The following is a 13779-nucleotide window of genomic DNA, read 5'->3' as shown; positions in this document are numbered from 1 at the left end:
TCCAGCCTCTCTGCTCACTGCTTTTCTCTGGAAGCATGGAAATATGGATACTCCATCAGCATCAGCCCGGGGCTCCAGCCTCCCCGGTGCCTCCGCAGCAGCTCCCGGTGGGATCCGCCGAGAGAAAGGGAACGTTGTCACGGCAACCTTCATCCCTCCAGGAGGGCCCGGCCACCTCCTGCCCTGTCCCGAGCCCAGAGCTCCGAGATGCTCCTGCCTGCCCAGCCAAAGGTTTCCAAAGCTGCACACCAAGGCCAAGACCCCGTCTATGCACTCTCATCCTCCCTGTCCTCGCGTGTCCCCGTCACCCCCCGTGGCACCACGGAGCCTGAGAGCCTGTGCCCGCCCCAGCCTGGACCTGTGGGGCCTCAGTGGGGACCAGGAGCCCATCACACCCCCCTGGCAGTGCCATCACATCCCCCTGCTCGGGGTCCTGTGTCACCTATGCAAGTACCTCTGTGTCCCCTCCTGTGTCCGTGCTGTGCTGGGCTGGGGGAGGATGGGTGTGGGAGGGGGACACCCCATGGGACCCTCCCCCTGTCCCCATGGCAGGTTTGAGGGCTGCTCCAATGGATCCCCCCAGCTTCCATGGGCACCCCAGGGCACTGCTGATTTGGGGGTGGGCTCAGCCCTGATCCACCCACGATGGGCCCCGGAGGGTGACAGGGACACTGGGACAGGCTCTGTTAAAATAAAACCTTTATTCGAGTGGCTTGATCCCGGGGTGTCAATCTGTGACTGTCGCTGGTGCCAGAGCAGAGCTTGGCAGTGTGTCCCCACCCGGGCACAGTGGAGTGTGTGGTGGCAGGGTCCCCTCGGGGACTCCAGGGTGACGATGGCACCATCCTTGCACCCAAAGAGAGGGGCTGGGATCAAGCGTAGCCAAGACTGTGAGATTTGGTGGTTGCTGTCACCCATGTCACCCCTGTTGGCCCAATCAGCCCATCCTGGTTGTCACAGCATCTCTGTCCCCCAAGGACAGGAGTGGGGCACCAGCAGACTGGGTGGCACTGGGTGGGGGAGCCCCCAGCCCTTGGGGTCCCCCCAGCCCTGCTGTCACCACAGACAGCTGAGCAGTGTCCTCAGGCTGTCCCCACGCAGGCTGCCCACCCAGGGAGGGGCCTGCTGTCCCCCACACAGACACAATGTCCCCCCTGGGCCCCTCGGGCACTGCAGGTTGTCCCTCCTGTGGCCCCTCACAGGCTCTTGGAGCGAACGTGCACGAAGAGCGTGGCGGGGGACAGGGACGCCCCGTCCCTGGAGAGCAGGTGGATGTGGCGGTACCCTGGGGACACACGGGGGCTCAGCGGGTGCCAGGGGCTGTCCCCGTCCCCGGGGGGCAGCGGGGTGACAGCGGCACCCACCTTGGCGCATGCTGGGCAGGGGCAGCGTGAACTGCCCCACGAAGTCGTTGCAGGAGGTGCTGTCGTGGTCCTCCACCACGAACCGCACCAGGGCCAGCTCGGGCACCCGCACCTGGAACCGCAGCGTCTCCTCCCAGCGCGGGTTGAAACCTGCGGCACCGGCGGGGGTGGGTGCGGCCACCGGGGCCACCAAGGCCACCAGGGCCGTGCAGGGACCGGCAGGACCCCCGGCACTGCCCTGCCCCGGCTGAGCTGCCGTCCTGCACTGCGGATGTGGGGACTGGGCTGGGGTGTACTGGGGAAAACGGGGTCGTACTGGGGCTGTGGTGGAGCGTGCTGGGGAATGGGGTCATGGTGGGGACTGGGATCGTGCTGGGGCCACCATGGGGTGTACTGGGGAAAAGGGGCTCTGCTGTGGCTGCACTGGGGTAGGGTGGGGGAACAGGGGCCATGCTGGGGGAATGGGGGTGACACTGGGGCCGTGGTGGGGTATACTGGGGAAAAGGGGGCCAAACTGGTACTGGACTGGGCTATACTGGGAGAAGGGGGGTTGTGCAGTGACTGAGGTGCAGCATACTGGAGGGATGGATCATACTGGGACTCTGATGGGATATTCTGGGGGAATGGAGGTTGTATTGGAGCTGGGCTGGACCGTACTGGGAGAATGGGGGTGACACTGGGGCTGTGGTGGGGTATACTGGGGGAATGGGGGGTCGTACTGGGCAGAATGGGCATCAAACTGGGCTTGCTACTGGAGACCATGAGGGAGCAGCACTGGGAGAACTGGGACATGATGGACCCTGCCACGGGTGGGGATCTGGCTGTGCTGGGGAGGGGACACTGTGGTGTGGGGGGGGGATTGGCATGTCCTGGGCACTGGGGTGTCCTGGGCACTGGGGTGTCCTCGGCACTGGGGATGTCCTGGGCACTGGGATGTCCTGGGCACTGGGATGTTCTGGGCACTGGGGTGTCCTGGGCACTGGGATGTTCTGGGCACTGGGGGTGTCCTGGGCACTGGGATGTTCTGGGCACTGGGATGTCCTGGGCACTGGGATGTTCTGGGCACTGGTTCAACTGGCAGTGAGTGCTGGGCTGTGGTACCCAAGGCGCTGTCCCTCATGGGGATCAGGGTGCCCCTGGCATCAAGGTGTCCCTGGATCAGGGTGTCCTCAGGGTGTCCTGGAGCCCTCCTGGAGATGAGGTTCCATGGGATGTCTGCAGGGATCAGGGTGCTCCAAGAGACCCTGGGCTGTCCTTGGGCATTCCTGGGATTCGGGCACTAATAGGGTTGTGAGGACGTTCCTGGGGGTCGGGGATGCTCTGGAGTGTCCCTTGGGGGTGCCCGGGGGTGCCCAGGTGCCCGTGGTGCCCAGGGGTGGCCCTGGGGGTGCACAGGTGGCAGCACTCACCGTTGTTGAGCTTGTGGTGGGTTTGCTGCTTGGCGCAGTCGGCCGGGGTGCCGTGGATCTCCACGCGCACGAAGGGATCCACGATGGAGCTGCCCTTGTCCCTGTGCAGCTTGGGCAGCTGCTGGGCTGTGATCACCTGTGGCACAGCGGGCATGGGGTGTGGGAAAGCACCCAGAGGGACGTGAGTGGCACTTGGCTGGGGCTGGGGACACGGTGAAAGCAGGGAGGTGGCTGATGCCACCCAGTGGCTGACACCGGCTGGATTTGGGGACGGGTGGTGTCACCCAGGAGATGTGTCATGGGTGGCACAGTCAGGAGAGTGGATGGGGTGAGGAGGAGGGAGGTGGCTGGCGCCATCCAGGAGAAGGGACACATGGCTGGTGGTGTCTCCAGAAGGGGGTGGCACCCAGCCAGGAGTGCGGATGGGGTGAAGAGGATGGACATTGTTGGTGCCACACAGGAGAAGGAACATGAGTGACATGTGGCTGGGTCCTCGGGAGGAGGGATGTGGGTGGCACTCGGCTGGGACTGGGGACGCGGTGGGGAGGAAGTAGGTGGCTGATGCCATCTCCGAGAAGGGACATGGCTGATACCAGCTGGATTTGGGGACAGAGTTGGCATCACCAGGAAAAGATGCAGGTGCCACCTGGCCAGCCATCAGAATGTCACGGGTGCGACCCAGCAGGGAGGTGGGCAGCACCCAGCCAGGCCTGGGGACAGCTCAGGGGTGTCCTCACCCTGATGTGCAGGGCCAGGCGGCGGGAGCCCTCCCCGGGGGGGCTGCGCAGGCAGAGGGGCTTCAGGACGTATCCGCAGCGGCCGTTGGGCAGGAAGCGCCCGGCGTTCAGGTCCATCTCGTAGCCCGGCGTCTGGAAGTTCAGAGCCACTGCGGGGACAGCAGCACGGGCTGTCAGGGGGGTCACGGCCCCCGGGGAGGGTGCCAGGTTGGGGGCTCCGGGGGTCTCACCCAGCTGGCAGCCAGCGTTCCACATCTCCTGGGGGTTGTAGTTGGCAGAGTTCATCTTGAGCCCCAGCGGGTACACGCGGCTCAGCTGGCGGGCGTTGTAGCGGACCAGCGCCGGGCCTGGGGGGACACGGCTCAGGGGGCTGCTGCACCCTCCAGAGCTGCTGGGGAGCCCCAACAGGGGCTGATGGGCCCCAGGACATGGACAGAGCCTGCCCTGAGCCTGACATGTGACCCTGAGACCAGACCCCAAACCTGGACCCTGACCTTGGACCTCTGACCCCAAACCTCTGCCCCTTGATCCTGATCTTGACCCCACACTTTGACTTTATACCCCTGACCCTGGACCTTGACCATGGAACCCAGACCCTGACCCCAGATCTTGACCCTGGACCTCAGACTCCAAACCGAGACCCCCCAAGCCTATGCCCTGACCCAGATCCTAATCCTTGAGTCCAGACACTGACCCTGGCCCCAGACACTGACCTTGGACCCCAGACCCTGAACACTGACTCAGATCTTAATCTCAGGCCCTGACCTCAGACTCTGACCCTGACCCCAGCCCTTGACCCCAGCCCTCAGTCCCTGGACTCTGACCCAGACTTTATTCCCAGCCCCAGGCCTTGGACCCAGATTCCACATCCTAAATCCTGATCCAGACCTCGATCCTGGTTGTGTGACCCCAGCCCTGGCCTCTGGCCCCAGGCAGGCCCTGCCAGCAGACCCCTGTCCCACCCATCCAGGGCAGCCTGGTGAGGCCAGCGTGACCCTGACCACTCATGGAGCCACCCCAGAGTGGCTCAGCCCATCCTGCATCCCCGTGACTTGGGAGTATGGACCTCCTGTGCCCATCCTGTGCCCATCCTGTCCCCATCCTGTGCCCATCTGGTGGCCCTCACCTGCCTCCTTGATGAGCTTCCGTGCCTTCCTCTCGCTGAAGGAGGACATCTGGCAGGGCTGGGGGTGGCGCAGGGCCTGGGCCAGCCCGGGGAAGGGGACAGCCTGGCAGTACACCACCAGCGCCGACAGCTCTGGGGACACCTGCGACGCGTCCTTGGCCTGCGGGAGCCACCGTGGCACCAGGGACAGGCTGGCCCTGGTGGCACCTGCCAGCCCCAGGGTCTACAGACCCCTCCCTGCTAGTGCTGAGTGCTGAGACCCCCAAGGCCATGGAGACCCTCAAAGCAGTGGAGGCCCCAGGGTGGTGCAGAAGCCGAGGCAGTGGAATGATGGACCAGGGCCTGATGGGAACCCAAGCAGGTTGAGACCCTGCAGCCATGGAGAACCCAAGGGGATGGACAGCCTGGGATGTTACAGACCCCAGGATGAGGGAGACCCCAAAGTGCTGGTGAACCTGGGGTGATGGGCACCCCGAGATGATGGAATACACCCCAATGTGATGCTGACCCAAACAGGTCACCCTGGATGTGATGCAGGCCCAACATGATGGAGAACTTGAGGTGACAGAGAAATCAAAGTGCTGGAAACCTCAGACACAGGCCAGCCAGCCCCACAGGAAGAGGGAGGCACAGCTGAGGGGTCCCCAAGCTCTGTCCCCTCCTCCAGGCAGTGACAGCCACTCACTGCCCCCTCAGCACCCACCCTGCCAGCCCCCCCAGCTCTAGCCCATCACCCACCTGCAGAGGTTTGATCTCCTGCAGCGACTGCAGCGACTGAAAGAGGAGAGAGCAGGGCTGCAGAGGGCATGGCAGGGCTGGCAGTGCTCAGCCGGGACAATGCCAGGATGCCATGGTCCCCTGGCACCACCAGGACGCTCTGATCCATCAGGACACCAGGATGCCATGGTCCCCTGGCACCACCAGGACGCTCTGATCCATCAGGACACCAGGATGCCGTGGTCCCCCAAAACCACATCCCTGGGGAAGTCTCTTACCCGCCGGGGGCTTCTCTCGTGCCCCTTCTCCTCCTCTTCTTCCTCCTCTTCCTCTTCCTCCTCCTCGGGGTCCAGAAGGGAGGTGACACGCCGGGGCTCCTGCCACAGCTCTGGCAGCTTCTTGCCCTTCACCAGGATCTTTTCCTTCAGCTGCTGCAGAGGGCAAGTCTGAGCTCAGAGTTCAGAGGGGACATGGGGACACTGCGGTGGCACGCAGGTGGCCTTACCTCCGGTGAGGGCAGATCGTGGGGGTCCTGCCCCTGCAGGGGCTGTGTCAGCAGCCTGTCCCCCAGGATGGCCCTCATGTGCCGGGCCATGGTGGCCTGCTGCTCCAGCCCGCAGTGGTTCTCCAGGGACAGGATGACGGGGTAGGGGGATTTCTGGGCACGGGGAGGGGCAGCCCTCAGCACCGGGCACGGGGCACCCCACACCGGGCACCCGCGGGGCTGCGGCCCCCCTCACCTCGAAGGCGGAGTCGCGGATGCTCTCGATGACGTCGCGGAAGAGGATTTTGGAGGTGAGCGTGTGGCCGTGGTAGACCACGGGCTCCCCGTCCGAGCCCTCCCAGCAGTCCAGCTCCACGCAGCGGCACCCTGCCCTCAGCGCCCTGCCACCACAGCGCCACCAGCTCAGTCCCCGTCCCCCCGGAGCCCCCTGGACCTTCTGGGGCTCCGGGGGCCGGGGACAGCACCTGACGTAGGCCTCGGTGCTGCTGGTGCCGCCGATCTGGTTGCGGGTCAGGTAGGTGTTGTGCGAGGAGGAGATGAAGTAGTGGCTCAGGGGCTGGCTCATGTCCTGGTGCACCTTGGTGTGCTCCTGGTTGAGGATGTCACCGGCGGCCGACAGCAGGTACATCATGAAGCCGTCCAGCATCATCAGGTCCTGCTGCTTGGCTGCGGGGCACGGTGGCAGCTGTCACAGGTGCTGGCAGGGTGGCACCCTGAGGACCTTCCCCACCTGGAGGTGCCATGTTCATCCCTGACCTGGCACTGTGGCACCCAGGGCACGTGTAAGTTCCCTCAAGTGTCCTGATGTCACCCATCCTGCTGGTGCCACATTCACTCTGGATGTGGCATGGTGACACCCATGAGGTGTGGAGGTTCCCTGTCACTGTGGCATGGTGACACCCATGAGGTGTGGAGGTTCCCTGTCATTGTGGGATGGTGACACCCCTGAGGTGTGGAGGTTCCCTGTCACTGTGGCATGGTGACACCCCTGAGGTGTGGAGGTTCCCTGTCATTGTGGGATGGTGACACCCATGAGGTGTGGAGGTTCCCTGTCACTGTGGCATGGTGACACCCATGAGGCGTGGAGGTTCCCTGTCCTCACCCTGACACCCTTTGTCCTCCCAGTGCCATGTCACCCCAGACCTGGCACTGTGGCACTCAGGGGAGGTCCCCTTTCTGTCCCATCTCCCATCTGATGTCCTCCATCCTCCTAGTGCCACATCTACCTTAAGGGTACTGTTGTGACATGGAGGTCCTTCATCCCCACCATGATGTTCCCTAGTGCTGTGCTCACCCTGGACCTGCCATGGTGGGACCTGAGGAGGACAGAAGTCCCTCAGCAGTGTCACATTCGTACCAGAGCTGGCATCACACCACCCACGAGACGTGGAAGCCCACCTGCTGCCCATCCCCACCTTCACACGCCCTGTCCCCACGGTGTCACACCCACCGGGTGCCAGCCAGGCCATGTGTTGGATGGCAGACACTGGGAATGGGCACCAGGACAGTAACAGAAGCCTTGGAGGACCCCACACCCATTTGGGGGGGTGATGCCACCACTCAGAGCCCATCCCTACATCCATGGGCTCCGGCAGTGCCCCCACGGCCCCACAGCCACCCTACCCTTGTCGTTGAGCTCGTAGGTGCGGATGATGGCGCGGGCCTGGCGCAGGCTGCACTCCTCGCCCTGGTCCCTCAGGAAGTCCTGCAGCTCCTCGGCCGACAGGACCCGGTCCTCGCCCGAGTAGCGCCCGAACAGCTCCTCCAGCTCCGGGCGCCGCAGCAGCCGCCGGCAGAACTCCTCCAGCTCCCGGCCCTCCAGCCGCTCGTTGCCCGAGCTGTCGCACTCCTGTGGCACAGCCCAGCCTCAGGGACCGTCCCCTCCCGGGGCGGACGGGGTACAGACACCCCCGGCCGTGTTCTGCCCGTCCCTGGGGTGGGCAGGGTGCGTGGGATGGGTTTGGGGGGCTCAGCTACTGCCCCCCTGTTCCCCCAGCCAGAGCCCTCTGACCCTCCACTCGGGGGTGGAACAGAGCACAGCTCCGTGCCTCAGTTTCCCTAGGTGGAAAGGGACCTTGGGAGATGCCCTGAGGAACAGCTCTCCACAGGGGAGAAATGTCCCACCCTGAGGACACACAGAACAGCGGCTGGGACAGCTCAGCCCACCTCACTCCTCTCCACCATGTGCTCCTGGTGGGACCCAGCCCTTGGTGGCAGTGGGTGGCTGTGGGGTGAGGAGTTTGTCAGCTCCCTGTGCTGGGGAAGGCAGAGAAGGAGCCAGCAATTCCCTCCTGGAGCCAACAGCGGGCACAGTGCGTGGTGCAGCTCAGGACGGGTACCTTGAAGAGCTGCGAGGCGTAGCCATCGTCCATGTCGATGTTGAGCATCCTCAGCATGCTCTTCACCTCCCGGAAGGACATCTTGTTGTCCTTGTTCCTGTCTGCTCTCTGCAGGACCCCATGGATCCAACCGCACCGGGCTAAGGAAACCTCCGGGTGTCACCTGCAGCCGTCCCCAGCCTGTCCCCGAGCTGCCCGTGAAGGATACTGGTCGAGCTTCTCCATCTGGCTCATGGCCTGCAGCCGCCCCATCAGCTTGCTGAGCCCCTGCACCCAGTGCCGGGCGTCCTCCTCGCCGCGGGCGGCCAGGTCCAGGTTCTTGCGGCGGCCCTTGAAGGCGAGGGTGAAGCAGTGGCGCTCGGGGAAGGCGGCCCCGTGCTTGCGCAGCCCCTCCGAGCGGCGGCCGGCGCTCACGGCCTCGACGTGCGCCACCGAGACTGCGGGGACACGCGCGGGTGGGGAGGGACGATGGGCGCGCTCCCTCGGCGGGTCACCCACCCCTCCTGCGAGACGCCCTGGCTGCCGAGGGACACCGGCTGCCCCCGGCACCGCGCTCGGCCCGGCTCAGCCCGCTGATCCCGGGCGGGACGGGGACGGGGATGCTGGCAGGGGATGGAGCCGCCGGGCAGCCGTGCCAGCTCCAGGCACCCATCCCAGATGGGGGTGGAAAGAGACGGGTGACGCCGGGGAGGGGGATGGAGTCCGGCGGGGATGGAGCCGGGACCTTGTGCTGACCCCGGGGGACGGGGAAGGGTGGGGGCTCTGACAGCTCCATGTGGGGTGTACTGGGAGGCGCTGGGAGGGTTGGGGGGCTCTGGGAGCCACTGTGTGAAGGGTGCTGGAGTTCAGGTATTGGGTGTGGATCCATATTCTGGGCTGGATTCATAGCTCAGGTGAGGGTCTGGACCCCAGGCTTGGGGTGCAGGATTGGGTCTGGGTGCTGGGTCCTCAACTGGGGTCTGAGTGAGGGGAATGTCAGGGTCCTGGGGGGGGATCAGGGTCCAGCTCACAGGTGGGGAGCCAGGCAGGGATCTGGGTCCCCGGGGCATCTGGGGCACAGGTGGGCTCTGGATTGTGGAGCTCCATGTCCCAGGACTGGGTCTGGTTCTCACTGGGGGATCTGGGTCCTGGGCTGGGATCTGGGTCCTGGGTTGGGGTCTGGGTCCTGGGTTGGGGTCTGGAACACAGGGGGGGTCTGGGTTCTGAGTGGGGATCCAGGTCTTGGGTGGGGGTCTGGGAACTGGGCTGTGGTCAGGGTCCAGGTGGGGTTCTGGATGCTGGGAATGGATCTGGGTCCTGGGTGGGGGTGCAGGTGCTGGGGTAGGGTCTGGATTCCGGGTGGGGGTGCTGGGCTGGGGTCTGGGTCTCACATGGACGTGTCCATATCTGGATTCTGTGTGGGAACCCACACCAAGGCTGTGGACTAGGACCCGGATTGGGATTGGGGTTCCAGGCGGGGGTCTGGGTAAGGGTCAGTCCTTGGTGGTGCAGGGGTGGGTGTGGGGCCCTGCCCGGCTCCTGGCCGTCCCTGCAGCCGAGGGCAGTGCAGGCTGCAGTGTCCCCGAGCCCCGAGGGACAGTGCCGGCACTCACAGCTCCGGGGGGCGCGGGCGCGCCGGAAGCGTCCCTCGAAGCACACGGTGACCCCGTCCTCCTGCAGGCGGAACAGCCGCGCCCGGGAGCCCCCCCTGGCCTTCACCTTCCACAGCAGGGACCCCTGGAGCATCCGCTGCACATCCGCATCCTCCGTCAGGCCTGCGGGGACAGCCCTGGGCTACCGGGGGCTCGGGGGGCTCGGGGGGCTCGGGGGGCACGGGCTGGGGGGGTTGGTGCACATCTGGGTGCACATCTGTATCCACTGGGATGGCACGGGACAAATGGGACAGGAGGGATGGGATGGGATGGGATGGGATGGGATGGGATGGGATGGGATGGGATGGGATGGGGTGGGATGGGATGGGGTGGGATGGGGTGGGGTGGGATGGGATGGGATGGGATGGGATGGGATGGGATGGGATGGGATGGGATGGGATGGGATGGGATGGGATGGGATGGGATGGGATGGGGTGGGATGGGATGGGGTGGGATGGGATGGGGTGGGATGGGGTGGGGTGGGATGGGATGGGATGGGATGGGGTGGGGTGGGGTGGATGGGACAGGGTGAGATGGACAGGAGAGGCTGGTGGGGTGGGACACGAATGACACAAGGTGACAATGCAGATGAGACAAGTTGGCACAAGATGGGACAAACAGGACCAGGCAGGAGGGGGTGGGGCAGACTGGACTAGATGGGACACAGTGGGCAGGGACAAACATGACAGGACAGGATGGGACAGGGTGGGCAGGGACAAGATGAGGCAGATGGGATGGGGTGGAACAAACAGGCCGGGATGGGATGGAACAGGAAGGGGTTGGAATGGGACAGGACAGGCAGGAGAGGACAGACAGAACAAGCCACTGCCCTGGGCCCCTTCAGAGAACAGTGTGGCTGTTCAGAGGGACAGGACACAGCAGTGACACAGCTCAGCTGCTAAATCCCAGCAAAGCTGCCCAGATCCTGCATGGAGAGTGCCAGGACGGTGCCAGCAGCAGAGCTCAGGCTGGGAACAATGACAGGGTGGACTCGGGGGACTCGTGGGCCCACGCCTCAGCCAGGATTTTTCCATCTCTTCACGCAGTGGTTATTTCCTCCCTTTATTGTTTCGGCAGCCATTCCTAGGATCTCCAGTGGCCACGTCCTGCTCTGGATGGAGATTCCACCCCTGGTCTGGGAAAAAGTGGCTTGGGGGCTCCTGGGGACATCCTGAGCCACCACGGCCTCGGGCATGCAGCCACCAGCTGCCAGCACCTCCTGCATGGTCACATCCTGCCCAAGGTGCAGGACGGAGGGCACGGGGTGTGGGGACAGGGCTGCAGGGATGTAGGGACACATGGACACAGGTCCATGGCACAGGGATGGGCACATGGAATGTCAGATCCCTGGGCACATGGAATGTCAGGTCCATGGGCACTGGTGTGTGGGTGCACAGACACTGGGGTGCAGTGTGCTCATGGCTGTACAGACACAAGGACATGTGGATGATGGATACAGAGATGCAGGGATGTGTGACACGGATCTGCTGATGGAAGGACAGACAAACACAGGGACATTCAGGCAGGTGCATGCACAGGTGCACGGATGCATGGACACAGGCACATCTGGGTGCACGGACACAGCTGCTGTGTCACACAGAGTGTGACTCAGGGATGCACTGACAGACACACGGACACAGGGATGCATGGATCCACATGGATGCACTGCTGCCAGGACACACGGACACGGGGGCACATGGGGGCATGAGCATTGAGATGCACGGACAGTCGGACACACGGACACGCATGGACATGGTGGGGGTGCTCCCAGACACAGCCCAGGGGAGGCAGGGACACACAGGGGCTGGGATGCAGGGACAGATGGACACGTGGATGTGTGGATACAGAGGTGCAGGGACAGATGGACACGTGGACACATGGATACAGAGGTGCAGGGACAGATGGGTGCAAGGACACACAGCCACAGGACACACAGACACACGGACACAGGGACACACGGACACACGGAGCTGCAGCAGCTCCAGCACACGGCCCCGTGTCCCAAGCTGGGGGCAAGGCCAGGCCGGCCCCTCCCGGTGCTCCCGCTGCGGCCCGGCCGCTCCCAGGGACACGCCCCGAGCTCGCCGGGCACCCCCGGCCCCGCCTGAGCCGTGAGCCCCGTGCGCCACTGCCAGGGCAGCCGCCCCGGCGGGGAAACTGAGGCAGGGTGTTGGGGAGGGTCCCGGGGAGTGGGACCTGAGCCTTGGGGACAATAAATGCCCTGAGCAAAGGGGTTCCTGTCACCTGTGATGGGGCCAAACCCCGACCCCGCTGTTCCCCAAAGGCTGGGGCGATGCGCAGTTATTTTGGGGTGGCCGTGGGGACCCCTCCCATCCCGGGGGACCCCTCCCTGCTGTGGGGGAGCCCATCCACCTCGGGGACCCTCCCAGCCAGGGGCACCCTTCGGTCCCTGGGGACCCATCTCAGCCACGGGGCCCCCCTGCCCTGGGGACCTGTTCCCGTCACAAGGGTCCCCCCCATTTCGGGGGGGCAGATCCCTCCCGGACCCCTCTGGCCCAGCCTGCCGGGGTTTCTGCCCCGTTCCTGCCCAACTCACCCATCTTCTTCAGGGCTCTCCCGGGCCGGCGGGAGCCACCGGCGCCGTCAGACGGGGCGCGGAGCTGCTCGGCGGCGGGACGCGCCCTCCTGCCGCAGATCATGACCGGGACCCCGGCCCGCCGCTGCCGCCGCTGTTCCCGCTGTTCCCGCTGTTCCGGGACTCCGGTGCTCCCGGTGCCCCGGCGGGTTCTGTCGCTCCCGGTGCTCCGGTGCCCGGTGTCACCGGGCTGGGCGGTGGCGGAGGTCGGGGCTGGGGCTGCGCGGCCGGGCCGTGACCGGGGCCGGCCGCGGGGAGGGACCGGGAGGAGCCACACCGCAGCCCGGCCGCTGTTAACCGTTTGTGCCGGCCCGGGGCCGCCGGGGCTGCCCGGGACGGGACCGACCCCGCCGGGCTCGCTCCGCACCGGCACCGGCACCGGGCCGGGGTCCCGGGCGTTCGCTCCGGGCAGCGCTCCCGCTGTGCCCGAGGGCCGGCGGGGCAGAGCGGGGGTCCCCTCTGCCCCCGCGGGCCCGCCTGCACCGGGCACCGGTGGGAGCCCCAGCGGTCACCGGCCCCGCTGTGCCCGGGGCACCGGGACCCGCTCGTGCCGTGCCAGCGCTGTCCCCACCCACGGGCCGGGTGGCACCGGGCTGGGGGCCGCAGGCAGCGCTGGGAGCTGCAGGTGACTGTCCCCAGCGGGGCACAGCCGGGGAGGGACAGCGCGTCAGCCGGGAGGTGACAGTGCCAGAGCCCCGCGTGTGAGAGTGTGTGTGAGTGAGTGTGAGTGTGAGTGTGAGTGAGTGTGAGTGTGAGTGTGAGTGAGTGAGTGAGTGAGTGAGTGAGTGAGTGAGTGAATGAGTGAATGTGTCAGTGTGTGTTTGTGACTGTGTGAGTGTGTGAGAGTGTGTGAATGAGTGTGTGAGTGTGTGTGTATATGTATTTGTGAGTGTGTGTGAGTGTGTGAGTGTGAGTGTATGTGTGTGTTTGTTTGTATTTGTGTGTGTGTGTGAGTGTGTGTTTGTGAGTGTGAGAGTGTGTTTGTGTGAGAGTGAGTGTGTGTTTGTGAGTATTTGTGTGTGTGTGTGTTTGTGAGAGTGTGAGAGTTTGTGTGAGAGTGAGAGTGTGTTTGTTTGTGAGTGTTTGTGAGTGTGTGTGAGTGTGTGTGTGAGTGTGTTAGTGTGAGTGTGAGTTGAGTGTGTGTTTGTGAGTGTGTATTTGTGAGAGTGTGTTTGTGTGTGAGTGTGTTTGTGTGTGTGTTTGTGAGTGTGTGAGAGTGTGTGTGTGTGTGTGTGAGAGTGAGTGTGTGTGTTTGTGAATGTGTTTGTGAGTGTGTGTGTTTGTGTGTGTGTGTGTGAGTGTTTGTGAGTGTGTGTGTGAATGTGTTTGTGAGTGTGTGTGTTTGTGTGTGTGTG

General features: G+C 64.7%; 1 protein-coding gene across 4 annotated transcripts; it reads right to left on the bottom strand.

Moving 5' to 3' along the window:
• Positions 1 to 552: 552 nt before the first annotated feature.
• PLCD3 (phospholipase C delta 3) lies at positions 553 to 12655 on the bottom strand. Of its 4 annotated transcripts, none has more exons than XM_064399644.1 (16): positions 12386 to 12655; positions 9790 to 9951; positions 8406 to 8634; positions 8198 to 8327; positions 7482 to 7707; positions 6323 to 6524; positions 6094 to 6238; positions 5859 to 6011; positions 5632 to 5784; positions 5375 to 5410; positions 4637 to 4796; positions 3741 to 3857; positions 3511 to 3659; positions 2774 to 2909; positions 1365 to 1476; positions 553 to 1285 (listed from the first exon to the last, which is right to left on the bottom strand). In XM_064399644.1, exons 1-16 carry the CDS (start codon positions 12486 to 12488, stop codon positions 1057 to 1059), a joined length of 2442 nt encoding a protein of 813 aa, XP_064255714.1. In that variant the 5' UTR covers positions 12489 to 12655; the 3' UTR covers positions 553 to 1056. The 4 variants fall into 4 exon arrangements, with proteins under 4 accessions (XP_064255714.1, XP_064255715.1, XP_064255716.1 ...); XM_064399645.1 differs by having other exon boundaries at positions 5632 to 5781; XM_064399646.1 differs by having other exon boundaries at positions 1073 to 1285; positions 1365 to 1514.
• Between the last annotated feature and the right edge of the window lie 1124 nt (positions 12656 to 13779).

This window comes from Passer domesticus, chromosome 27 (assembly GCF_036417665.1).
Source record: "Passer domesticus isolate bPasDom1 chromosome 27, bPasDom1.hap1, whole genome shotgun sequence".
In the NCBI taxonomy this organism is placed as follows: domain Eukaryota; kingdom Metazoa; phylum Chordata; class Aves; order Passeriformes; family Passeridae; genus Passer; species Passer domesticus.
This window is presented reverse-complemented; position numbering and strand designations above follow the sequence as displayed.